Source organism: Triturus cristatus, chromosome 2_1, assembly GCF_964204655.1.
Source record: "Triturus cristatus chromosome 2_1, aTriCri1.1, whole genome shotgun sequence".
Taxonomy (NCBI): Eukaryota; Metazoa; Chordata; class Amphibia; order Caudata; family Salamandridae; genus Triturus; species Triturus cristatus.
Genome location: NC_140581.1, coordinates 1,045,506,676 through 1,045,534,313, shown reverse-complemented (window position 1 = coordinate 1,045,534,313; position 27,638 = coordinate 1,045,506,676). Strand labels below are relative to the sequence as shown.

General features: G+C 46.9%; 1 protein-coding gene across 3 annotated transcripts in view; it reads right to left on the bottom strand.

The window, feature by feature from the left end:
* FAM13A (family with sequence similarity 13 member A) overlaps positions 1 to 27,638 on the bottom strand; it is a 927,448-nt gene that overhangs the window by 173,434 nt on the left and 726,376 nt on the right. For all 3 annotated transcript variants that reach the window (XM_085635480.1, XM_085635470.1, XM_085635487.1), the window contains one exon: positions 1,765 to 1,915. In XM_085635480.1, coding sequence (XP_085491606.1) covers positions 1,765 to 1,915 — 151 coding nt within the window. The remainder of the gene's footprint in view (positions 1 to 1,764; positions 1,916 to 27,638) is intronic.

Genomic DNA, 27,638 nt, shown 5'->3' with positions numbered 1-27,638 from the left:
GGAAAAAGCTGAATTGCGCAACTTTTGGGAAATAAGCCCTAAACAACCTAAACCCAATTATCGTCAAAGGTTTATTAGCATCATTGTATTGGGAAGGCTGGAGACCTGGAGTGCGGGGTGGGGGCAGTGCAGGGGCCGGAAGGAAGGCAGAGCTGCAGGAGTCAAAAGTGTGGTGACACTACAGATGGGGGGGGGGGCGGCAGGGGGGCCTGCAGGAACCTGGAAAGATGAAGCAATGCAAGCGGTTAGCAGTGACTGTTGCAGGAGCTAGGGGTGGGGAAACCAGAAGCATGGTCCATTCCTTTACCCCTCATGCTCCAGGGCAATCCCTAAGGTGCAATACATTTGAATACATTTCCTTGCCCTATACATCAACCACACTCCACAAAATGTAATCCCCACACGCATGTCAGTTTGAGGGCCCGTCCACCCACCCTGTCATAAACAACTTGTTGAAGGGGCTCAGCCTTACAAAGTTTTAAGACCACTGGTTTACACCGTAGATTTTTTAAACCTTCTCATCGCATGTAATGCCCATTTCATGGTTGTAAAAATAAACACAAATACCAGGCTTGCTGAGGGTAGACCTATTTGACTTTAAAAAAAAATAGGAGGTCTTGCTTCCACAGTGTTGGAGTTAGGAGCTGCTTTAAATTGAATACTTGCCTAATTCTTGTTATATATCCGACACAAGGGGGAAAGGCTTAGTTGACCCTGCTGGCGTTCGAACCCGTGACATGCACGTTACACATATTTTCAGCGGGATCATTAACCCACCAGTCTATCTAAGCGGCTAGCCGGAATAGCTCAATTAATGCCCATCAGCATACCCAACTTTGTTTCACCAGATCTAGGTTACGCAAGATAAAGAAGGAAAAAAAACAAGGTTCAAATAGCAACGTTTGCCCAGACTGCCAAAGTTCACAAACAGCGCCTGAATTTTGTTCAGCATCCTTGGAGACAGAGGGAGGGGTGCTTTGCTTGAGTTATGCGGAACAACCAGTCGAAAACGGAAAGGGAGTGGGGTTAAGGCAAGTACATTTTTTTTGTTCTTTATAAACAATTCGCCCCCCCCCCCCAAAAAAAAAAATCGCCACTTCCAAAACAACAGATGGGTGCAGAGGAGGGGGAGGGGCGAGAAAACGCACAGGGCCCTTGTTGTTAACTGCTGACTTGTATTTGTCCTGACTTGTCTGGCGCGGTGGCACCTGATCCACAAGTTACGCTACCAAATCTGCCTCACTTGTGTAGTGGGGAGTGGAACGGAGAAATGGCGGAAGCCCCTTTTAAAACAAGGGGCGCAGTCAGGTAATTGTATTGGAAAACGCATTATTTAGGCGAACACAACCTATCCTAGGATTTTTCCTGCTGCCTCGCGATATATAGAAATACAGTCCTGCAAGCGGAGGCCAGCTTACAAAGCGAGGGCACATTGAGTCGGTTTCTAGTGCACAAGAGCCAGGATTTGTGCAGGACCCGGTTGGTCTTTGTATTGTGTCTGCAAGTTTTATATCGTTTTAACGTAACAGAATCTACTACATGAAGCAGCCATTCTGACCCTTTAACTTGGTGAATAATAAATAATTGATGCAACACTGCTTTCGTGTTTCGATAATGTGTTGTATTACCTAAACTGCACTCTGTACCGCCCGCGCAGCTGTTTAAGGCTGAACCAGGATTCGAACAAGTAAGGGGCATGCGAGGTTCATCTGCAGGAGGGAAGCCAGGCAATGTCTCATTTCGATAAAGCTTCTAAAATCTTACCTTCCCAGTTGGTGTCTCCAGAGAGAGAGGTCAAGTCGAGCCGCGGCACCTCGTGGGCGAAGCTCTCTCCAGCGGGCACCTCCGCTTCTTGGCCCCTCTGCGGCCGGGCCTCTCCGCCGCCCTGGTGCTCCGGAATCTTCATGCTGGAAACCTGCAAGAACCCAAGAGCCAGGTTTAGAAAGGCGGCACGCGCTAGAAATCACCAAGCAGCCCTCTGCAAAGTTCAAAGCCACAACAACAGTTCACAAGTCCCAGCCCCCTGGCCAGTGACTCACGCGGCTAATGAGGAATGCGAAAACATCCGCCCCTCGGCCCTCCTCGACCCCGGCTTCTTGAGAGGGGGCTCAGACAGACGCACGCGGCCTGCCGACGGAGTATTGATCCTCGCGGTCCCGGGGGACGCAGGCGTTTGCTGGGAAGAACAGCACCACAAGTCGCGCGGCTTCGGTTGCTAAGGCGATGCTGGCAGCACAGCAAGGGGGTGCCGCCAGGCCGAGCCCCCGACGGCTGGCATCAATCGCAGCGCTAAGCTGAGCTATGCTGGGCGCTGCACGGTGCCCCAGGCTCCATCCACTCCTCCTGGGCAGTGCGCGGGGCGTATTCCTGCAGCCACGGGGCTCCGGCCTCTCAGCTGGGAGGAACGCAGGCCTTGGCGAAGTGCCCAGAAACAATATGCCAACAGACATGAAGGCCTTCTTGCGTCTTAACACGTCACTGAAAGCATGCATTCTGTGTGTTGTTTTGCATGACGGATATTTACCTTTCTTTGCCCAACCAAAGAAGTGCACGCCATCACCTGAATCAAGTGTACATGTTTAGTGATAGCAATGAGGCCAAAAGTTGCAATTCAAACACCGCACAGCAGTCTTATGATAAAAAATAAAACATAATTCAAGTCTAAATCGAATAAAAGCTGAATGCAAAAATGATGCGCTACTCTGGGTACCTAATTACATTCTTCCGGTATCGCTGGAAATGCAGTTTTTAACAGAACAATAACATACAATTATAGTCAGCTAACAAGGGCCAAACTGCCCGTTTTTTCCCGCTGACCTCGTGAGTCTGAGGCGCCTTAAATCAAATGACAGTAATCAACCGTCACGATAAATACACAAGAGACATTGACTCGGACAACCAAGACGCTGCTAATCTGCACACACCGACTGCTGTTTGCCTCAACATTTAGGGATCTGTGGCAGCGATCACGTGTATTTACCAGGGTTGTGTGAGATCAAGGGAACTGTGGCGAAAGGCGTCATCGTTCGCGTGCTGCTGCCCATTAGCAGATGTTAAGTGCCCTGGGCTCGTTATGCGCCTTAAGAACAGGCCCTCTATTCAAGGCAGGCACTTAACAGTCATTAATGCCACCTGCCCCCCCCCCTCCCCCCCGCAGGTGGCAGGCTATCCCCCATAGCATCCACTTGTCAGTGTGAGGGAACACCAGTATTCTTATATTATGCTCATTCAACTCGTAGCTATACTTTAACACTGACCATCAATCAGCCCAAAGACTCTGGGCACAAAGCCCGGCCTCGGGTCACCAGTACAACCCCACTAGCTGCGGCGATGCGCCCCAATGGTTATTTAGCAGTATTTATGGTTTCGGCCATAAGCCACACAAACAAGACATGCAGCAGAGGCGAACAACGATGTCAGAAGATAGTAAGACGGTCACGATTGTACATTTATTAAAAGGCAATACATAAAACTCATTTGAACACGCTAGATTGAAGAAAGGGTATTTACACTGTTCATCTATTCAAGGAACAACGAGTCCCGGTTATCGTAGGTAGGGCACTAAAGGCTTACAGACAGCATCCGCATCCGTGCTGTGTCACCGCATTCTAATATTTGTTTTAGATTATGACCAATAATGAGATCTTACTGATGATGTCATCCGTGATGCAATCCGTAAGGCCAGGCGCAGCGCCTTGGACAGAGGTACACATGGGTCCAGCAAAACCAGCGACTTTCAGACATTTTTAGGGCCTGTGCTGGAACCACCAAATCACGTTTACTGACATCTATAAGGAAATTACAATGGTCTTGTAACAAACATTTTCTCTTCTAAGCGTACAAAGGCAAGAGCATTTTCGGTTCCTTTTGAATGTTGTACTTTAAGACCGGGCCACAGTGAGAGCCCAGTATGCACAGCCCTTAGGAGGCCGCAGCATACAGCGCAGCCAGCCCCGCAGCATACAGCGCAGCCAGCCCCGCAGCATACACCGCAGCCAGCCCCGCGGCATACACCGCAGCCAGCCCCGCGGCATACACCGCAGCCAGCCCCGCGGCATACACCGCAGCCAGCAGCCTACACTGCAGCCATCCCAGCAGCATACACCGCAGCCAGCCCCACAGCAGACACCGCAGCCAGCCCCGCAGCACACACCGCAGCCAGCCCCCGCAGCATACAGCGCAGCCAGCCCCGTAGCATACCCCGCAGCCAGCCCGGCAGCATACACCGCAGCCATCCCGGCAGCATACACCGCAGCCAGCCCGGCAGCATACACCGCAGCCAGCCCCGTACCATACACCGCAGCCAGCCCAGCAGCATACACCGCAGCCAGCCCAGCAGCATACACCGCAGCCTGCCCCGTACCATACACAGCAGCCAGCCCCGTGGCATACGCCGCAGCCAGCCCCGCAGCATACGCCGCAGCCAGCCCAGCAGTATACACCGCAGCCAGCCCCGTACCATACACCGCAGCCAGCCCCGTACCATACACCGCAGCCAGCCCCGTGGCATACACCGCAGCCAGCCCAGCAGCATACACCGTAGCCAGCAGCATACACTGCAGCCATCCCAGCAGCATACACCGCAGCCAGCCCCACAGCATACACCGCAGCCAGCCCCCGCAGCATACAGCGCAGCCAGCCCCCGCAGCATACAGCGCAGCCAGCCCCCGCAGCATACACCGCAGCCAGCCCCGCAGCATACACCGCAGCCAGCCCTGTTCCATACACCGCAGCCAGCCCAGCAGCATACACCGCAGCCAGCCCAGCAGCATACACCGCAGCCAGCCCCGTACCATACACCGCAGCCAGCCCCGCAGCATACACCGCAGCCAGCCCCGCAGCATACACCGCAGCCAGCCCCGCAGCATACACCGCAGGCAGCCCCGCAGGCAGCCCCGCAGTATACACCGCAGGCAGCCCCGTAGCATACACCGCAGCCAGCCCCGCAGCATACACCGCAGCCAGCCCAGCAGAATACACCGCAGCCAGCCCTGTACCATACACCGCAGCCAGCCCAGCAGCATACACCGCAGCCAGCCCAGCAGCATACACCGCAGACAGCCCCGCAGCATACACCGCAGGCAGCCCCGCGGCATACACCGCAGGCAGCCCCGCGGCATACACCGCAGGCAGCCCCGCGGCATACACCGCAGGCAGCCCCATAGCATACACCGCAGCCAGCCCAGCAGCATACACCGCAGCCAGCCCAGCAGCATACACCGCAGCCAGCCCAGCAGCATACACCGCAGCCAGCCCCGCAGCATACACGACAGCCAGCCCAGCAGCATACACAACAGCCAGCCCAGCAGCATACACAACAGCCAGCCCAGCGGCATACACAACAGCCAGCCCCGCGGCATACACCGCAGCCAGCCCCGCGGCATACACCGCAGCCAGCCCCGCAGCATACACCGCAGCCAGCCCCGCGGCATACACCGCAGCCAGCCCCGCGGCATACACCGCAGCCAGCCCCGCAGCATACACCGCAGCCAGCCCCGCAGCATACACCGCAGCCAGCCCCCGCAGCATACACCACAGCCAGCCCCCGCAGCATACTGCCAAGCGCGACTATCAGGAAGCGCGCCCTTAGGACCCGGCACCCCCCGCCCCTGAGACACACCCTTTAGGGGGAGGCGGCAGCTTGACCGGCAGCCGGATTGGTAGCCGGTCGGCAGTTGTCCTTCCGGGTCATCCAACGTTGGGCGAACGTACTCTTCCGGCTGGGATGGGTGGAGGCGGGGCGTGGGGGCTATTTAGGCCCGCTTCTCTCCTCCACTCATCCTCTCTTCCTGCTGATACGACGGCCATCCCAGCAGCATACACCGCAGCCAGCCCCACAGCATACACCGCAGCCAGCCCCCGCAGCATACACCGCAGCCAGCCCCCGCAGCATACACCGCAGCCAGCCCCCGCAGCATACACCGCAGCCAGCCTAGCAGCATACACAACAGCCAGCCCAGCAGCATACACAGCAGCCAGCCCCACAGCATACACCGCAGCCAGACTCGCAGCATACACCGCAGCCAGTCCCGCAGCAGACACCTCAGCATACAACATATTAAGCACCGCATTTGAGCGCAGAGTGTGGGCTAGCCATGCCTTTCGCTGACTTTAAGCTGTGCACTACTTCCAGCCATACCCTGCTACTAACCCCTGTGCTCCAGAATCTTATGTGCACAGCTTTGGTCGTGTGCAGTGAGCCTCTATAACGCCCTAAGCATGACCTAAGGACGCAGAGCCTCGCTTATTGTCACAGCTTTTAGGCAGGGTGCGATTCTCAGTGACGCCCTGCACCCCACTATCAAAACATCCCATGCACAGCTTTTGCCTGTATCCAAGGGATCTGGTGCAGATCGAGGCCTCTAGCCAATCCATGCACCCAGAAAACCTAGTATATGACAAAGGCCATGCACAATGGGATAATGGCACGAAGTGTAACCTTCCACTTTCATGCATCCATTCCACTGCTCTCTAAACCTGCTACGGTAGTCTTTGTGCTCCGAGATTATGCTGTGCAGGGCAAACAATACTGCTAAGGCCAGGCCATGCCCGGCACTCATTCTCATGCCCACAAAAACAGCTCCACAAAGCTTTTGGAAGTATCAGTCTTTGGGTTCAGGATGTGGCTTCAAACCACACACTGCAACCGCCCCTGTGCTCAGAGAATTCGCTGCATATGGCCTATGGTCATGTCCAGTGACCACTGGAGTAGCCTTTGCCAATGCACTGTGTGCCCAGTCCCGCTATCCAGAGCCCAATGGGGTATTTCACACTGGCATCCGGGCCATGTTGCCCCACAAGCTTTTGTGCACAGATATCTCACAACAATAAGGGTTAAAACTCTGCGCTGCTCAGTTAAAGCTTGAGTACTTATGTCTGCATCACTTCATTCCGGTGGGGTTGGGTGACAACCATTAAGGACAAAGGGTTTGAATGAAGTGGTGCTTAAGGGACGACATTTACAGTTTCTATTCTTGTGATAACATTGCGTCTGTCTGGTGGTTTTCGTATTCTTTAATACAGTACTCCGCCTTCTTACCACAAATCACTGACAGAATAGGGAAAACAACAATATTGCGTTTCAAAAATATTGTGTCCCCATACTTATAATGGTATGGCCAAAAATATTGAAAATCAAATATTTCACACTAATATAGTTAAAAACATACATATATATATATATATACACATATATATACACACACACACAGTTTAAAATAGTACATTTTACATATTTTAATATATAACTAATAATGTAAAATTAATATTTAATACTACATATAAATATATACTCATATAAACACACACATGTATGTTTATATATACATATATATATATACTGTAACACTTATTCAAAAGACATTTTACATTATATTTTTGTATGTACTATTGAAAGTATATATAATATATATTAAACATAAAAAAATTAACAAATCAAAAGCAAAACAGTAAATACATTACCAAATAAATAAACTATAAAAAAATTTAAACCCAACAAAGACATTCACTAAAATTATATTAAAATATATATATATCTAGATATAGATATACATCTATCTATCTATCTATCCATCTATCCATCCATCCATCTATCTATATATATATCTCTAAAGCAACTTGCGCTCCTTCAGCAGCGTAATACGGGCCACACCAACAGTGCTTTCAAAGGTTTTTTATTTCAAGACCAACAGGCATTACGCGTTTCGAGTCATGCGACTCTAAATCATATGCCACTTGCTGTTACAACGGTGGGTTCGTTGGCTTTTAAATAACGCAACTCTTTAGACATTGAAAAAGGACAACCGTCAATTCTCCCAATTACAATTTAAAAGGGCAGTCAATTCTTGGTTTTTAGTTCGTGGTTCATGCCGTATATCACCAATGCAACGAGGGTGAGTACAGTTTCTTATTTCAGGTTACCCATTTAACCCCCAAATGGTTTTGCAATAAATGTGTTCCTTCGTTTCAAAATTACATTCGTTTTTTTTTTTTAATAATTACTGGGACTGCCACTCCCAAAGTGCTCCATAACTGCCCTTTACCTTCTTTTTTTGGTTTTCAATGTCGATTTTGGCAAAACTCAACTTGCTTCGTTGTTTACCGAATGCAACACTTGCTTCAAAAGGACAATTCCATAACTCGGTCACAGTATTCCACAAAAAAGTCCCGCTACCACCGAGTTCCTTTACAGCTATAGTTCGCCTTTTGAGATGGTTATTTCAAGCACGAAGTGCGTAGGAAAGTTCCTCTCGCAAATCCTGGCTGTTACAAAGTTAATTTCCCAAGTTGAGGCGGGCCTCACAAAATGGCCCTTCCGTTGAAACTTCGTTCCTGCTCAATATCACAGCCGGAGGGCACTCCTTTCAAGTAAACTCCAAGCTTCAAAACAACATCCTGACAGGTAGGAGGGACACTGCCTCACGGATCGGGGCCCGTTTCAGGTGTGTAAGACACCTCTTTACAATCTAAAGCAACTCACGCTCCTTCAGCAGCATAATACGGGCCACACCAACAGTGCTTTCAAAGGTTTTTTATTTCAAGACCAACAGGCATTACGCGTTTCGAGTCATATGCCACTTGCTGTTACAGCGGTGGGTTCGTTGGCTTTTAAATAACGCAACTCTTTAGACATTGAAAAAGGACAATCGTCAATTCTCCCAATTACAATTTAAAAGGCAGTCAATTCTTGGTTTTTAGTTCGTGGTTCATGCCATATATCACCAATGCAACGAGGGTGAGTACAGTTTCTTATTTCAGGTTATCCATTTAACCCCCAAATGGTTTTGCAAGAAGTGTGTTCCTTCGTTGCAAAATTACATTAGTTTTTTTAAAAATAATTACTGGGACTGCAACTCCCAAAGTGCTCCATAACTGCCCTTTACCTTCTTTTGTTGGTTTTCAATGTCAATTTTGGCAAAACTCAACTTGCTTCGCTGTTTACCGAGTGCAACACTTGCTTCAAAAGGACATTTCCATAACTCGGATATATATATCTATATATATTTATATATATACACACACACACATAATATAAAGAAAACAAATTAAATTAATATAGTAACCACACTTCAAAAACAGTAGGGAAAGTTTTGTGCTTCGGAGTGTTTACATTTATTATTCCCACCCCAACCAGCACAAAATTAGGGAAAGTGTTGGATTATGGAGGGTTTGGATTTACTATTCCTACTCCAATCTGTGCAACAGTAGGGAAAACATTGGACTTCGGAGGGATTAAATTAACTATTCCTACTCCAGTCTGTGCAACTCGCCTTTGGGACCTTATAAGTGTTTAGCCATGCAACAGTTGATGTTGTTGCACCAAGGATATTGTGCTGGATAACTAAACACTTATAAGGTCCCAAAGGCGAGACCTATCGGCTATGCCAATGCTTGTTGTTAGGGAGCCAGAGGTAAATGTTGCTCCTGTCCTCAGAGAAATATGATGGGGGGGGGGGCTCTCTGGCATAGCAAGCACTTGGAGGAAGTTGGATATGTTGCTGCTCACAGACGTCACCAACCGGCATGGAATATGCGCTTAACTGGACATTAGAGTATACTTCTATCAACAGACAACTAGGCGATCATCTAAGATAACGATGGCCCGATAATGCTCCTGGTATTAAAGACAGGATGATCTGCCCTCATGACTTCCCCTCCCCAATGTCTGCATTTATTTTACAACATTCCTACTACGCTCCATCAAACATTCTCCGCCACCCTGTGAGAACGGCTGACAAAATTAATACGGGAGGTAGAAACCCAGATTGTAGTGGGTCATGACCATCTTGTCATTTGAGAGCAGGGGCTTTGTGATACCGACTTTGGAGTGCTATCTCGCAGCACAGTCCCATTATGCAGCCTAATGGTATTAACCATGACAGTAAAGACCCTCACCTTCTCACAGAAAGATCAGGCAGAGACTGGAGATCTAGACTCAGGGATTGCCTGTAACCCAATCAGACCCTTGCAGGAGGCGTGTCAGCCAGGAACTGAGATGCCGGAAGAGGAGAGAAGGGATTCTTGCTCCCAGAGTTTGCAGATACTGAAGTCGCGAGTGAGGAGGACACGGGCCATGAGGATAGCTTGGAGTGAAGAGTGGCTGTTACTCCCGGAGGGTGCTTGCAGTCCGCCGCAATTGTGGAGAGTTGTGGCATACGGGGCTTGGTAGCCGGGGTCTGTGTTTCCTTTAAAAAACAAGAAGCGCGAGCAACAAGCCCGGGAGTTGTGTGCGCACGCACGCGTTAAAAAAAACAACACGCGAGTGGTGTGCGCGAAAGGAGAGGCCTGTGCACGTTCACGGTCACATGCACGCAGGCTTTAGGCCACTCTGGTAGCACTTTGAAAACCCGCTTACTTAAGGTCTCGCTTGAGCTAGCGCATGCGCTAGCGCTCAGGCGAGACCTAAAAAACGTGTGACTTCGGAGGGGTTAGACTTACTATTCTGACTCCATTTTGTGCAGCAGTGGGGAATACGTTTGACTTCAGAGTGGTTAAATGTACTAATCCCACTACAGTCTAATAAACAGGACGGAAAGTACTTCACTTCAAACACATTACATATTTGAATAACCGTATTCATTTAGAACAAATATAAAACCCTTAATATGAACATTAATAATTAACTCCCCACGAAAATATATATATAAAATAAAAAACAATCAACTATTTAGATGATTATTAAACAATTTAAAAACAATTATCAATTACAAAAATTGTTATTTATTACTTAATGAAATTCCCACACTACACAACTACAAGCCCACACTTAAAATATAACTAATATAAGCAGAACACAACTTACATAATTGATAATCAATTAAATAAATAATTATTTAATTACCCTAAACACCTAGCAACTGTCTACACCACTATAAATTACTATTAGTAATTAAATAAAAAATGATAAATCACTTAAAATTACAAACTATATTTAAACATATTAACAATTATACAAATAAAACATACAATTCATACATATGAACTGAAACACATTCAGATGATTAAAAAACGATATTTTTACAACTATAGTATTAAAAACGATATTAACAACAACATTCTCAACAACTAAATTACTCCCCTGAAAAAAAATGTATATTCTTGACAATGATATTTCTGCATCACACAATTTCTGTATCCCAATATTTACAACTCAGTATTTTGTCAAAATACCTCTTACTACTCCGCCCCTTTCTTCCACCTCCCTTGCCACCCAATTCTCAGTCTTGCTACAGCCCATCCTCCCTTTGATGCATCTGCTGAAGGTCAACTGCAGGCCAAAGGGCGGCAGATGGAGGAGAGGCCATAAATCAAGGGGAGGATGGGCTGTAGCAAGACAGAGTTACCAAATCGGTGTCCTTACTTCAGCATGGGTTGTGCCTTCTATTCACAGAACTGCTGCCACTCCACGACAAAACCACTGCTTTTACTTACAGGGAAAGGACCCAGTACAATCAGCAGTAAAAGCTTTGCCTCCTCCTATGGTCCTTAATCACACATACCAAAAAGAGCAACCAAGGTCAGTGTTCACATTTAAAAGAAAACCTAATAACTTGATTCAAAGAAGTGGAAGTAATGCAGATTATTACTATTAGTAAATGTTTTACTTCCCTGCAAAACAACGCTGAATATTAAGTCAAGTATACCACTTTCCATCAACCAAAAAGCTTTTTTTCATCAAATCTTTAACTCCTTAACTCTATTTTAACAGTGTTTTAGCTGAGCGCATGTGTCCCACTTAAAAACAAAGAGGTTGTCCTCGTCTTTACAAAGATTTAGTGAAAAAGCTAAAGAATGTGGATGTTCAGACACTGTTTTTGGTTTGTGTTTAATTAAAAGCGCAGTGCCTTAGGTACAGGTCACAAAGACAAGAGTCCGCTTCAAGGCAAACCAGAGGCACCATGTTAAGGAACCATTTAGACTGAAGATAGACAATAACTGCACACGGTGCTAATAAATTAAATGGATCGCTGCAATAATAATTTAGCGGTACAAGTACACAATTTAGCAAATCAGTTACGTAATGGAACAAATAGGATTTCATAAATCTGGAATTTAGTAGAATACATGACATATGTAAATACAGCATAACTAAGTAACACCGAAAAAGATAAGAGATTCATCATAGTGGGAGCTGAAATCCACTTCATAATTCGATCAATAACCAAAAAGGACACAAAGAACAATTATGTTAGCAATGGACAGGACAGAAAACAAGTATTAGCAAAGCCAACTGGTCTGGGTTTAATATGCTGACACATGCTAAGTTATCACATTACAGCAAGACATCCAGGAGGGAGCCTGCAGGGGTGGCTGAGACAGCTATAGTTCTAAATTAGTCCCTCATGCAGTTCAATTCAAGCACTTGAGCGGACACAGAGGAAAATACCCAAACAGGCAATTGCAATAGATGAGAGATGAATAATCCACCAGGCTGGAGAAAACCGTGATCGACAAAGCCTCAAGCCAGTGGCTGAAAGAGGCTGATAAAAGAAAACACATTTTTGAAATGGGGTAGATTCAAAGCTCACTCTAAGTATGTTGTGAGCAAAAGGTCTGTCTGACACATACACTGTCAAAACACAGACAAAATGCAATAGATGCTATTTTAACAGGTGACCATAGAGCAAGGCCACAAAGGCTCATTTTCTCACCCAAACATTAGACCAGGTTTACGCATTATATATACATCTGCACCACAAACACGCATTCGGATATACACTTCTCTACTTACTGATTTTGTAGCAGTGCGGCTGATAGCCAACTATTCTATGGACAATTATTAGTTCAGTATTTACACTCATTTTTCAGCTGACACGGATCTTGCAAAGTGCCTAAATTACTATTCAGTGATCTTAACACTCCAATTTTGTCTTCCTCGTCCCAAGAGAGACACAAGATCATACCACCTTGTGAGATGGGCACTGCCATGGCCCACCATTCTTAAGGTCTAAAATAGGTCTCTTATGCTCGTAATTCCTTCCCCTTGTCTGGCTGTAACTACAAGAAGCTGCTTCTTTGACAGTTCTTCATGTGTTCAGTCTGTCTCACCAATTCTGAATTCCTGTCACCCCCAGAACCTTCGTTGTAAAGGTGCAAACCCTTATTACTATCATCTTTTTTCTTGGCCTACTTTCAAGCACGTGCTATCAGATGACAGTAACAACAGACTGGTTCATCATTTCACTGAGGTGAGAAGGATATTCTGTCAGCTCCAGGGCAACAAGGGGTCACCAGAATCAATAAGACAAATCTACCCCACCGGTTTTGTGAAAAGGAAGAACCTGCTCCCAGCTAAAGTAGACGCATACGAGAGCAATGGTGGATTAGATTCCCGTTTCCTTTGCCAAGCCACACACGTGGGGACACACGCTATTCGATTTCACCAGGTGAGTCCTCAGAGCAGATACCAAAGTATGTTAAAGTCCCAAGCAATACATGATTCCACTTCCTGGCATTTGTGCTTAGCGGCTTTGCTGACTTGAGAAGGCTCTCACATGTAAGGAGCTCTACGGCAGCACGTGCAGGTTGCTTGGCTACCAGCACGTAGCCAGCCTCTAGAACACAGCATCTCTGGGAGTAGAAGAGGATCCAGTTTAATGGTGTCACACCAGGTGGTGATCCACCACGATCCAAATAACAGACTATGCTTGTTTTGATTGAGGAGCATTCCTCATAGGGAGTGGTCTTTCACTTCTGATACCCCTCATTGCTGATCAGGTAGCGGCACACTGCTCTCATTCAACCCTTAGCCTATCAGTCCATACAAACTGGATAGATATCAACTCCTGTTCATTTTCAACAAATCAGGCACACAGGGAGGCTGCACGCTTGTGGTATAAATGCTTCACTTCCTTTCACTGAGTTGGGCATATCGGGTGGAGTAAACATCTACTAGCTGTGCTTAATCTTCATACATTTTAAGTGGCAGCTGCTTATTTTCAGTCTACTCAGTCTATTCTCGTAGTCAGGATGACTGTTCCTAATAGCTGTCTTACAAGAACAGAGGGCTCCTGCACAATGACAAGGGTTTAAACAGTGCTGCTTCTTCCCACGGCAAGGGGCTGTGTCTGCCTGGGTAAAAAAAACAGGGGCCGGCCCTCCAGGAGGGTCAACCCTACAATAGGCTATGGCCTGCTTATTTGCTCAAGCCAAGTGGAGGCGGAGGTGGAAGAATCTATGTGCCCTATAGATACAGTCACTGGAGTGGAAAGTTGTACCAAAGAGTAAGGGGCCTAATTTAGCCTTTCAGAAAGACTGGCAGGGTGCCCAGCACACGAGGGAGGGGTCTGACTTCATGCATATGGAAGGACTGCTTTCAGGACAAAAACTCGGCAGTAATGGAGCATGAGGATATACAACAAAACTGAGATCAAAAACCAAGTCCGAGTTTCTCAAAGGACACATTTCCAAACATCTGTCAAAATACTGAGAACATACGACCTAGCGTGCTCCGATGGAACTGAGCGAGGATGGGCTTGAATGAGGACTGAAGATGTTCAGTAGTTTATAAATAAATTTCTTTCTCAAGTACTTAACTGTACGAACCTTTCACAAACAACCTTATGGATTATGGTTACGAGTGGTTGAATGTGGCACTCATAACCTGGAACTCACCGTAGTTCAGGAAGGATCATTGAGATGAAAATCAGGTCTTTACCATTCTCACGGTGACTGGACTTTCAAAGCCTTTCCCTCACACACAGAGACTGTGAGAAACTATGTGTATATATATATATATATATATATATATATATATATTCACTGAAAAAACCATAGGTTTCACACATGTTATAGTTAGCGGAAATTTTACTGATAAAAAGCCAATGAAATTCCCCCGTTATAGTTAGTGCAGGCAACTATAACTCACGCGACCGCAATCCTCTGCTGATGCTAATACTGTATTTAGACACTTATTTGCCCATGTCTTCTTCCATAAATTTTTAGCTATACATATATTACAAATATTTTTTTTTCATAAAGACACATATGTCATCAGCAGAAGATTGCGGTCGCGTGAGTTATAGTTGCCTGCACTAACTATAACGGGGGAATTTCATTGGTTTTTTATCAGTAAAATTTCCGCTAACTATAACATGTGTGAAACCTATGGTTTTTTCAGTGAATTTGCAAGGTTTTTTAAATGCTAATTCCTAACTATAACGTGTGTGAAACCTATGGTTTTTTCAGTGAATTTGTACGGTTTTTTAAATGCTAAGTTACTTTACGCCATTCGTGGCGTGCGCGCCCACTTAACGCAGTTCGTTCCGTGCGCGCGGTGCGCTTCGCGCACCGCGCGCCCACTTTACGCAGTTAGTGCCGTGCACGCACGGTGGGCACGCGGTGCGCTACGCGCACCGCGTGCCCACATTACGCTAGATGGGCCATGTACGCACGATGCGCTTCGCGCACCGTGCGCACATGGAGGACATATGATGCACTTCGTTTTGAAAGGTAATATTTTAATTTTTCAAAATTTTATAAGCCATGCACAAATGGTGCCCTTCGGGCACCATTTGCACACAGGGTGGGGAGAGTGTGGATAATTTTTTTTTTTAATATATTTTTTTTAAATATTTTAGTTTTTCACATTAACAATATGCCATGCACAAATGGTGCCCTTCAAGGAACCGTTTGTGCACGGGGTGGGGAGAATGTGGATACTATTTTTTTTAAATATTTTTTTACCGTACGCGTACGGTAAGCGTAATCGGCGAAATTAGCGAAAAAATAAAAATTCCGTTTTTGGCCTTGGGGGATCTTTGGGGACTCCATCAACATGGCTATGTGTGTGGGAGCTGTCTAAACATCCCCTTTACGTGTTTTTGATCTCTGTATTTTAATCATCACTCTCAGTGCGAGAGAGAAAATGGCGGCGCCGCTTCCTGGTTTCGGCCGATTCGAATGTTTACTAAGATCTAAGAGCCAATCAGAATCGCGCTCGCGCACGCCACCGTACGCGTACGGTAAGCGTACCGTAAGCGCACCGTAAGCTGGCTCAGATATATATATTGATTTAAAGGCTATTTTCTCAGAATCTACTGAACAGATTTACACCAAACCTACAAAAGGCACTTCCTTGACCTGAGGACTACCTCTCTGCCAAATTTCTAGTAATTCTGTTCAGCCGTTCGGGCTGTAGCCCTGTCTAAAGGTCCTATGGAAAAATCCATGGGAACAACGCGTTTTGGGACCCCCCTTTTATCTCAGCCCCCGCTTGACGAATCCCCCCCGAGACTTTCAGGGTAGGAGCGGAGCGTAGCGCCCCACCTATTTTGAAAAATTTGCGAGGATTCGTCGACCGGCGCCAAAGTCAAAATAGAATGTTGCGGATTTCCTATGGAAACGTGGTCCTAACTATAACTACCTACTGGCGACCGCCAGTAGGTAATATATATATGCACAGTAATTGGAAGGTGGCAATTGTAAATTCTAAAGGAAAACCCGAGATTATAGGTTGGGACATATATTTGACCTAAAGCATCGCTATACTTCAAATATCCTGCTTGCTGACATAATCAGCTTGCACCTTTGTAACATTAAAATATCAGTTGCCCTGTTTACCCAAATCAATGTTATTGATTTTTTAAATGGATTTTGGGAAGATGAAATGTTGTGTTGGCCCAGGTCAGATTGGACAAACAACTTCCACAGTTTACAAACATCTGCAGCAGATGTACTAACCCACCAGCTAGTTAATTTGTTGTTAAAGTTGACAACTAAGATAAGTTTCACTTATTAAAAGTGTTCCTTTAGGAACCATGGCCAAACATATCCATTCCCAATAGTTTTTGGACAATTCCTGCTTAGGTACTGTAAAAACCAAACAATCAGAGGATAACCTAGCCATGGCAATTCCATTTATTAGGTCTCGCCTAGCGTGGCAGCAGATGCGCTGCTCGCTCGGCGAGATTTATTGTTAACCTCTTAACCGCGGCGCAAATTACGCCGCGGTGAGGGAGTTTTATTGAGTGGGCGGGGTCGCATCGGCCAACGGATGTGCGCAGCACTGCCGAGGTAGTGCTCGGGACGGCCGTTGGCCGACGCGCGCACGCAACGGGTTAAGGAAGGCTTTCAGAAGAGGGCTTGAAGCCCCGCCCCTCATTTCCATTGGCTGGAGTCACAGTTTATGCTAAACGGTGGCCTGCCATTGGAAATGAGGGTTTTGGGTTCTTGCCCTTTCGCCTCTGATCCGGACTCGGTGGCCTGATTTGCTGCAGTCGCAAAGCACATTCTTATCTTTATGGGGCCATGTGTTTCTAATTAGAAACACAAGGCCCCATAAAGACAAGAGATCGCCATGCTCCGGCAGCAGCGCGGTCCTCTTTCACTTATTATATATCTGTATGCTATGACAGAAGCAGCAAAATACAAGTTGTCGTACACAACCACCAGCAAGGCTCCGTTTAATGGCGCTGTGCGCCTGAATCTCCATGTCTGTCAAGCTGCAGGGTTGACTGTGGCGTTACAACCAGAACTGCAGAATTTGAGAACCATGACTAAATCTCGGTGTGCTCAGAATCCTGTGATTCTGGGCACATCACTTCTCCCCGTGCCTCAAAACATGAATGTGATCTTGTGTAATTTAACCGGTGCTCATGCACAGTGATCCAATATCTTTGTGTGGAGTTTGCGCTATATAAAACTGCAATAAACCCTACTCCATCATGGTTTTACATTTGTTTTCATCTTGTTGGTTGGCCTGTGGGGTTGCCTTCCATCCTGGCTTATCTTGCTTGTAGTAGCGTGCGCAGAGCTCTAGGCATCTGTGAGAACTGACCTGAACCAAAACTGACTCAGTGTCGCCGTTAGTTGTCCTAGTCTCCCACAGATGCAGGGGCACAGCCAGCTAGGGCATGGTTTTACTGCCAGTGTTGTGTGTGCTGCGTGATCACTAGTGTGTCAGGAGCTGTGCTCCCTGCTGGGTTCCAACCTCCTACAGGTGAGCCAGGGCTTTAAGTGGGCCGGGTCCTGCTGGTGCTCTGCACTGGCAGTTCTATAAAGCAGTTGCCAAAGCAGGTCTCCATCGGGCTCTCCATTTTTTCCCTCGGGGTGAAAAAAGAATCTTACCTCTGCAGCAATGCCACTCGTCACTGCTTTTGAGGTAACTTCAAGGAGACTCGTTATAGTTCTTTCAGTCTCATCATTTCAGAAAGAAAGCATTTTCAATGTTATATACAAGGAAGCCGTAGTTGTTGCTGATTTATCTTACACAAACAACAATAGCCCTGGCTTGCTGTAGGTGTAATATTACTTTCTTTATCGGTATTATTTATCTGTATGCAATGACAGAAGCAGCAAAAATACAAGTTGTCGTACACGACCACCAGCAAGGCTCCGTTTAATGGCGCTGTGCGTCTTAATCTCCACGTCTGTCGACCTGCAGCGTTGACTGTGGCGTTAAAAGCAGAACAGCAGGATTTCGAATTTGAGAACCATGATTGAATCTCGGCGTGCTCAAAATCCTGTGATTCGGGGCACATCACTTCTCCCTGTGCCTCAAAACATGAATGTGATCTTGTGTAATTTAACCGGTGCTCATGCACAGTGATCCAATAGCTTTGTGTGGAGTTCGGGCTATATAAAACTAAAAATAAACGCTACTCCATCATGGTTTTACATTTGTTGTCATCTTGTTACTTAGAGGAGTCAAGCGAAATGCTGCGCATGGGCGGCCTGCTGTGCCACTTCTTTTCTTTTCTAGTATTTGGGCCGGCTCCTCAGGTGTCTCTCCCGGCCCAAACTGCACGAAAAACCTCTTGTGTGCCTGCGCAAGTAGCCGCTCTTCCTCACACTTTTCAGGTTACTGCTGCTGCACTTTGACTCCAGGGAGCACTTCAGCTGCATGCTGCAGATCCTCGCTGCCCCCCACTGCTACCCCACTGCCGGGGGGGGGGGTTTCTTTAAAGGTGCACTCGTGTGTGCCCCCAACCGAGGCTAACAGAGGGCACCTTGGCCCCAGCACTGCAGCGGTTGGTATTCCTCTAAAGCGTTTGCCTCGTGGTTAACTGCAAACGTGAAGCACTCTTCAAAATTTCACCACGCAGCACGCTGTTTATTTGCAGTCTGCACCCATTATTGTGTGCAACTGTGCTTGTGCACATTAACAAAGCAGTGCTTTCTTTTAGCTACATAAATAAAAACATTCCGATTTTGAAACGCAACGGTCACATTATTTTCAGGCGCCATTTACGGGTGCTTTTTGTTGTACATGCTTTGTGTTTAACTCACTAATCATTTATTTATAGCCTGTAAGATTTATTGTTCAATGTTTCTCATTTTTGTGCTGGAATGAGGAGAAAATGAATTAATTGCCGTTAGTTCAACCCCGATGCGCAGCGGCAGGGCTGTTTCAGAGGTCTCCCTTCTGTTGCTCTTCCCCCCACAACTGTGCTTTTATGGCTCTCTCGCCAGTGTGCCTCTCTGCTCTGTGCAACCTGACGAACGTGACGTGACGTGACGAACCTGGCATGCTGTCCTGCTCCTCTGTATTCTTTCTACTCTGCCACACCTTTCACACACAACAGCTATTATTTTCTCACATGAGCGCCTGCCGAGCTGGGCCTCTTTGCTTCGCTAGGTGGCTCTTTTCCATAAATGAGCTCCCTGCCGAGATTTATGGCTGCGTCTGCTACTCCACCCTTCTACAGTGAGCCATTAGACTTCACATGTAATGTCACCAGGGCAGTGTCATAAACCCAGCACACTAGCTGATCAAGACTTTGTATTTAGATTACTGTGCACTTTGTATGTCTGAGTTCTTATTTCAAGAAACATGTTTAGGGTTTGCATTTTTAAACATTTGAAATGCTGCTGAAGCTTTATTCATTAAATCTGCATTCACCACCTAAATTATGTATAAAAAGTTATTTTTTTTCCAAGTCATGGGCAAGGGATGGTTTAAAGTGCTCTATCCAAATTGTAATATCACCTGAAACCTTTCATTTAAGTACTTTCTGGCAGCCTCTCCAGGATCTGTGTTTATATATTTTTGGAAATGTTGTGGCGGTTTCTGTCTGGTAACTTTGCATCCAACAACTTACTTAGGCTAAAACAGGCCCTGCAAACACTTATAATTTTGACAGTCCTCCTGCAGCTGTTTTTACCGTTATTCATAAAGGATAATAAAGTACATTCAATATAGCCTTTGCACATACATGAACATTAATCATTGCCACCTAATTACACTCTACTAAATACCAGATAAATCCATCCCACATAAAACCACTATGCCACATAGCAAACATCCATACAAATACACTCCACACCATGCCACATAATTCCCATCAGCATAATTTCACTCAAAATACCACACAGTTCCACGCCACACAATTCAGCGCCACACATTTCCATTCTGCACCACATAATTCAACAAACCACATAATTCAAATCGACACACTTACACAACAAATGCATCCAATACACACCTCAAAATTCAACATCATGTCACACAATTCAACAGCTCACCACATAAATTAATACCACGCCACAAGACAACATACCAATACACATATTTACACTACATAATTCCAGCTAATTTAATACCACATAATTACTAGCAACATAATTCCACTACACAAATACACACACACACACTATTCCACCCCATACAATTCCACAACGAACAAATTCAATCCAATCCAATCCATATAATTAAACTCCACACTACATACATCCACTCCATAAACAAAAGACATTGTCATTTACAACACCATTAACTCCAACTTTCACTAATGGGAGACCAATTGCATTGCAAATGCTTGTGTTATTGTACTTTATAGCCGATCTGCTCCACTGTATCTCTTGGGGCTCTACAAACAAATTTGGTGATGAAGAGTTAATTGTATTTTTCTTATCAACTTTTTAATTAAAAAGTTCTTCTCTTCAATTTTCTGTAATTCCCACAGTTGAAAAAACAAGTATTTTCAATGCAAAAGGTCTTGCATTTCACGAGTTTGAGCTATTGGCAAGCGGACTGCTGGATGCTGTTGGTGTAGGAGTGGTTGATCATAAGAACTTGCAGGAGACACATGTGAACTCTCGTTCAACGTTGTGTGGTGCAGTGTGGCAGCAGTGCGGTGAGCGGCAGCCAGGCCTGAAAGCACAGCGGAGTGCAGCACGGTAGCGGGGCTTGGGACAGAACCAGGGTCCCTAGTGCTGGTGCAGATAGGCGCAGCTGTGCCTGCTGCACGCATCCTTTCATCATCCGTTTTGCAGCTGCCATCAAGTAGTTTGTGGGAAAGAGGAGGAGTACAGGGTGCCGTGGGCGGGAAACGGAAACCAGTTATGTCACTTCCTGTACGATGGATGATCGGAAATCCAGTGACGTCTCTTTCTGTGCAGATGGTTGATACGAAATTAAGTTCTCTTTGTAGGTTTCTTCTACTGCCTAGATATAAGCCCTCATTTATTCCCCATGCTTGCAGTGCAATACAGCAGGTTAAACATTCACACTACACATATAGCCAGCGCACCTTTGTGCATGACGGTGTTTACATGCATGAGCACATTGAAGCTTGGTACAATCAGACTACAGCATTAGTTCTGTATTGAAGAGATAAAAGTTGGAGAGTTTGCGGCTTTTCTCGAGAGTACATATGGAAAGATAAACTGTTTTCAAAGCCTGCGTTCTATACGTTTTATCTTGAGTAACACAGATGTAGGCCATAGAACTGCTAAGCTCGGCGTTTCATTATTGCAAAATATCCAAGATAAGGATTGACTGAAAACTGGTAAATATAAAACTTTGCATCATTTTGCGATTAACACAAAGGTGTGTTATTACCATGAGTGCTTGGCGCTGTACCTGTGTGCATTCTATCAGCGCATGGCGCTGCCCTGTAATGGCATTCTTGTAAAAATAACATCTCTGGGGTAAAAATCTTTCACTACAGGGCACATAATTTGACAGGTTATTTTCCCCTTCTTACTACCATACTCCTGTCGGTGCACTGTAGTTACCAGCAAGCCACTTTCGTCCTCTTGAGAAGGAATGACGGCGGCCGTTTCACCAACTCTCTGAGGAAATCGGCTGGGTTTGGCAAGTACCATGCATGCAGTCGGAACAACTCGCAGAAAAAAAAAAGCATTACAAATGCAATAGGTCTCGCCTTTGATTAAGTTAAAGCCATTTGCTTTGCTATACAATACTATTAGCAAAGCAAATGGATTTAACTTAATCAAAGGCGAGACCTATTGCATTTCCAATGCTTGTTGTGTAGGTTGTCAACATTTGCTGGGAGATGATTAGGTGTAATGGCCCCAGATTTTCTGTACTTTACCAAGTTTCTGTTACCTCATCTCTCTTGCATTCGCCTCTTTCGAGTGAATCTGCTGGTCCTACATCACGACAACTCTGAATGCTTTTTCTGTTACTGTGAGTATGTATTTTCGCCCCCACCGCAACAGGCTTACCAGGCACAAGGAATGTAAAACTATCCTGGAGGAATGTAACATGTTCCTGACCTTTTAATTCCTCATAATGCGGTCTGAATAAGTGGTTGTTTTTTAGTGGTGGGGAGGAAGATGGGAGGTACGGAGAAGGGGAGTGAAGAAGGGAGCAGCAGAGTAGTTATTAACTGTCTGTTTACCTTCTAAACACCACAAAACACCAGCAGACGACGTTTTGGATTACTATTTTCAATTCACTTATCCAACGGTAACATTAGTGACCACACAACATCAGCTGTCTTTCCTGGTAGCAAGAAAATTGGACCATTGTTATGCCAATCTTTAAACATTAAAGCAGGGCTTTAGGTGGGATGAAAAAACTGGGGGATCTCTCAAAGGAGCGTGGCCAATGTAATTAAGGGCGTGGCTTAAAAGCACTTAAGCTAAAAACCTGTGCTTAGCATAGTGTGCAGCCCGACTTGTATTTTGCTGTTTCTGTCATTGCATCTAGATATATGATACAACAAGTAACATCATACCTACAATAAGTCAGGACTATTGGCTTTGTCAATGGTTGTTAGTTGCATAAGATAAATAAGCAGCAACTATGGCTTGTATATAATATTGAAAAAGGTTCCACTTAAAGCCCTGGTGACACCACGACAATGTTGCAGCTCCTGAGTTTCAAAAAGAGAAGGGAAATCCAGAGATAAAAAGACTCTTTTTAAAGGATTTTCTCTTCCCCTACAATGCTCACCTGGCATGACTTCATGCTGTAACTTCTCCATTAGTGAGAAGTGCACATCGATGTGCCTACTGTCACTGCAGTCCGGGAAAAAATGCACCGCCTGTGCCATGGCACAAAACTGAGCCGATAGAGACCCGTTTCGAGGCCCCCTTTAAAAAACTGTCAGTGCTCAGCACCGGTGAGACCCAGCCCACTGAAAGCCCTGCATTAAAGGCTGTTCTCATTTTGCAAAAACTGAACCATAAACGCAAGGAAAGTAATCGGAACAGCACTTGCAACAAATTTGAAAGATTACTTCTGAATATTATCCAGACATGTCTATTCTGGAATGCAGTGCTCAGCTACGGCGTACAGATGTGTATGAATAATGGGATATGGTGGGACATTACCATTTCCAGTGAAGCACATTTCTTAACAAGCAATGGCAATGCCAACTGGTCTTACTTACCTTTACATAATTGCAAAACAGACTGGCAATGCCAATTTTTTGCTGTAAATAGCCTGTCAAGATTAATATGTTATCTTCCACATTTCTAATACATTATTTCTAGTGACCACTAGGTGGCACAGAAAGGCAGCAAACTGGTGTTTAAACGTAGCTCTGTTTGCAAAGCTGTATTCGGTGCTGGAAGAATGTTGCATCTAGAGACAACACAGCATAGCCAATAGGTCTCGCTTTTGGGACCTTATAAGTGTTTAACTATGCAACAGTTGCATAACTAAATACTTATAAGGTCCCAAAAGCGAGACCTATTGGCTATGCCAATGCTTGTTTTTTGGTAGGCACGAAGAGCCACCCTCCCCCGTGTAATGCCAGCTGCTGCAACAGGGGGAGGGACGGACTCTGAGGAGAGAGAGCAGAGGAGGAAAGAGCAACAGAGAACCAGTCTGCCAAGTAGGTGCGAACGTTAAAGTGAAAGTTATCATTTCGCGGGCGCTTTGATGTTCGCAGTGGCCGCGCGGTTTACTGAGAACATCAAAGCGCCCGCGAAATGTACACGCAGGCTGCCAAATGGTGTACGCGCCCGGCGCACATGCACTGTAGTTGGGGGCCTGAAAAGCACTCGTTTGCACTTCCAAATCCCTGTTTTCTATAGCTCTCGCCAGAGCAGCGCTAAAGCGCTGGCTCAGGCGAGACCTAACAAGCACCTGTGGGCGGGTCAAACACAGAAAGGGAGGAAAGACACAAATAGGAGCACGGTAACAGAGATTGACACCAAGGACATCCAATATTGAGCATGGATTGGCTCTGTGGAGCTTGGTATGCAATGTTGTCTCGAGACAGACAGCTGAAGCGATCTTTAGTGAGACCTCCAAAAATGTCTTCTACTCTGATGTTGTTTTCCTGAAATCCTGTTCACTTATATGTTATGTTATGTTAAGATGCGTTTATATAGCGCTCGGCTACTCTAAAAGAGTGTCCCGGCGCTTTCCACATACAGCTACAGTGTATAACAACATAACAAGAAAAACAGGAGCCCCAAAAGAGAAAAGGAAAAAAAATCCACCTAAACAGAAAGATTAAAAAGCCAAGTCTTCAAATTCTTTCTGAATTGAAGCAAATTGGGAGTACTGCGAAGTACCAGTGGGAGCGAGTTCCACAGCTGGGAGGCCTTGTGGCTGAAAGAGCGCCCCCCAATCCGAGCCTTCCTCACGCGAGGAACCACAGCCGTGAAAAGGGATTCCGAACGCAGTGAGCGGGCAGGGCGATAGAAGGCCAATCTCTTCTGCAGATAACCTGCGCCTGAGCCAAACAGAGCTTTATGTACCAGCGTCAAGGATTTGAACATAATCCGCTTTCGGATCGGGAGCCAATGCAGCGTCTGCAGAAGACCAGAAGCCCGTGCGCGTCTATGCAAACCAAAGATTGCGCGCGCTGCAGAGTTCTGTGTCACCTGCAGACGCTGGACCAAATAGTCTGGAAGACCCAGGAAAAGAGCATTGGCATAGTCTAGCCTGGATCCAATAAGCGCCTGCACCGTAATCCGTCTATGCTCCGCAGATAGTAGTGGAAGAAACCTGCGGAGCATTTTCAGAACACCGAAACAGGTGCCGGCCAGGCCAAGAACATGCGATCTGAGAGAAAGCTTGTTGTCAAGCTTGACGCCGAGATTTTTGGCCACCAAGGAAGATTGTGCCGGGGGACACATGGCGGCCGGCCACCACTGCCGCCCCTCGGGATCGATGACACAGCCGAAGAATAACACCTCCGACTTACTGGAGTTGGCCTTTAGACTGTTCCGCTGGAACCAGCCAAAGACCATATCCAGGCAGTCCCGTATTCTCTCCCCATCAAATGGCTGATCTTTAGCACAAGTGAAAAGGAGTTGTGTGTCGTCGGCATAGGACACGATCTGGGCTCCGTAAGCCTTCACCGCAGCCGCCAGGGGGGACATAAAGATGTTGAACAATGTCGGGCTCAATACAGACCCCTGTGGAACCCCAACTCCCAATGGCGGCATCTCGGCGGAGCTCTGGGACACCCAGACCGTCTGGCGGCGGCCCTCCAGAAAAGATGAAAACCATCTGAACGCCGTCCCCCTTAGGCCGATGTCATGAAGCCTAGCGAGGAGCGCCTCATGGGGGACGGTGTCAAAGGCCGCCAACAGGTCCAACATGACTAACATGGCCTTGCCACCCACATCCAAGGTCTCCCTGATGATCTCAGAGACCTCCACCAACGCCGTTTCCGTACTGAAGTTCGGACGGAACCCGGATTGGGATGGATGGAGCAAATTGTTAGATTCTAAAAAGCTCGACAAGACACCATGAACATGTTTCTCGGTGATCTTAGCCAGGGCCGGGAGAAGTGAAATTGGCCTATTATTGGCCAAGACCTCGGCATCAAGACCAGGCTTTTTCAGAAGGGGGATCACCATCGCCCTTTTCCAGGTGCGAGGGACACTCCCCTCCCTCAAGGAGGCATTGAGGATCGGGTTGACCAGGGGATTCACCACTGCTGCCATCCCGGCCAAAAATTTGGCAGGGCAGGGGTCAAGTGGGGAGCCAGATTTGAGACTGGCCAGCAGAGCCCGGGACATATCACTGGAGACAGGAGGAAAGTCAGCCAGTACTGCCGTAGGCAGGGACGATGTTCCAAGTCCTGCCCCGAGGCCACAGCAACCCTCCGCAACGCTCTCCGAGAAGGAGGCCTGAATTGCCTTGATCTTGTCGGTGAAAAAAGTGGCAAGATCACATGCCCACGCATCCGATGATACAGGGGGGGGAGAATAGGAGGAAGGGGCCGTGAACTCCTTCACAATCGTGAAGATCTCCTCACAGGAGTTCGCCGCCGCCTCAATCCTCCTGGCAAGATATTCCCGCTTGGCACCAAGAATGTCACGATGATAGGCCTTCACCGCCGATCTATAGGCGAGTTTGGCCTCCCCATCATATTGAAGGCGCCAGGCCCGCTCAGCAACCTTGCATTGACTGCGAGCCAAACGCAGCGCCTCCGTAAACCACGGCGCCGACTGCCGTCTCACCGAGGACCGGGGGGTTACCCTTGGTGCAAGATCATCTAACCTCTCAGTCAGCCATAGCTGCAGGGCCTCAGTGTCTCTTTCCGGATCCCCCGAGAGGGGACAGGGATGTTCCGTGAGCGCCTGCTCCAACATATCAGGCGTCACTCTGTACAACGCTCTCGAGGCCGTTCTGGGCACCGTGGGGGCGCAGATGTCAGACCGCCCATTTTCCAACACGGAAAACCCAATCAATCTATGATCCGACCAGAGCACCGGCCGTATTTCGATGTCGACAATTGGGACAGAAGAGAACACTTGATCGAGGGTATGCCCTCTCTCATGTGTAGGCCCTGACACAAACGGTGCCAAGCCAAGCGGAGATGTAATATCCAGCAGTTTAACCCCATTCGGATCGTCCGTGACATCGAGATGAAAGTTGAAATCGCCTGCCAGCAAGCAATGCTGTGCAGACAGCGCCAGCTCCGAGATGGCTGTCTGTAGGTCCTCCCAAAAGGAACCCACCGGGCCAGGAGGCCTGTAGACCAACAGACCCTTAAGTGCTTGAGCTGGAGACAGTCTGAGCGTAAAACCAAGGGATTCAGAGCCCTCAATGGAGTTAACAGGAAGAACAGAGCAGGAAATGTTCTTCCTCATCACCACAGCAACTCCGCCCCCCCTACCCTTCGCCCTGTCTTGGCGGAAAATATTATAGGTTGGAGGGATCCCAGTAAAGATGTCCGGATTGGACGCCTCTCCCAACCAAGTTTCGGTCAGGAGCAGGCAAAGAGGATTATCCCTGACAAGAAGATCGTAGATGTACTGGGCATGTCTTCCTACCGATCTTGTGTTCAACAGCAGACAGAGATGTTTCACATGTACTTTAGATGCCCTAGGGGCGCAGCAGAGTGACCCAGTGGGCGACCAGCCACACGCCGGGCAGCGACGTTTACCCTTGTGTCGACCGGGGAAAACAGAGCGACACAGGCTAGATGTAGTACGCAAGGCTCGAAGCGTAGCAGAGGTATAATGTAACATACTCC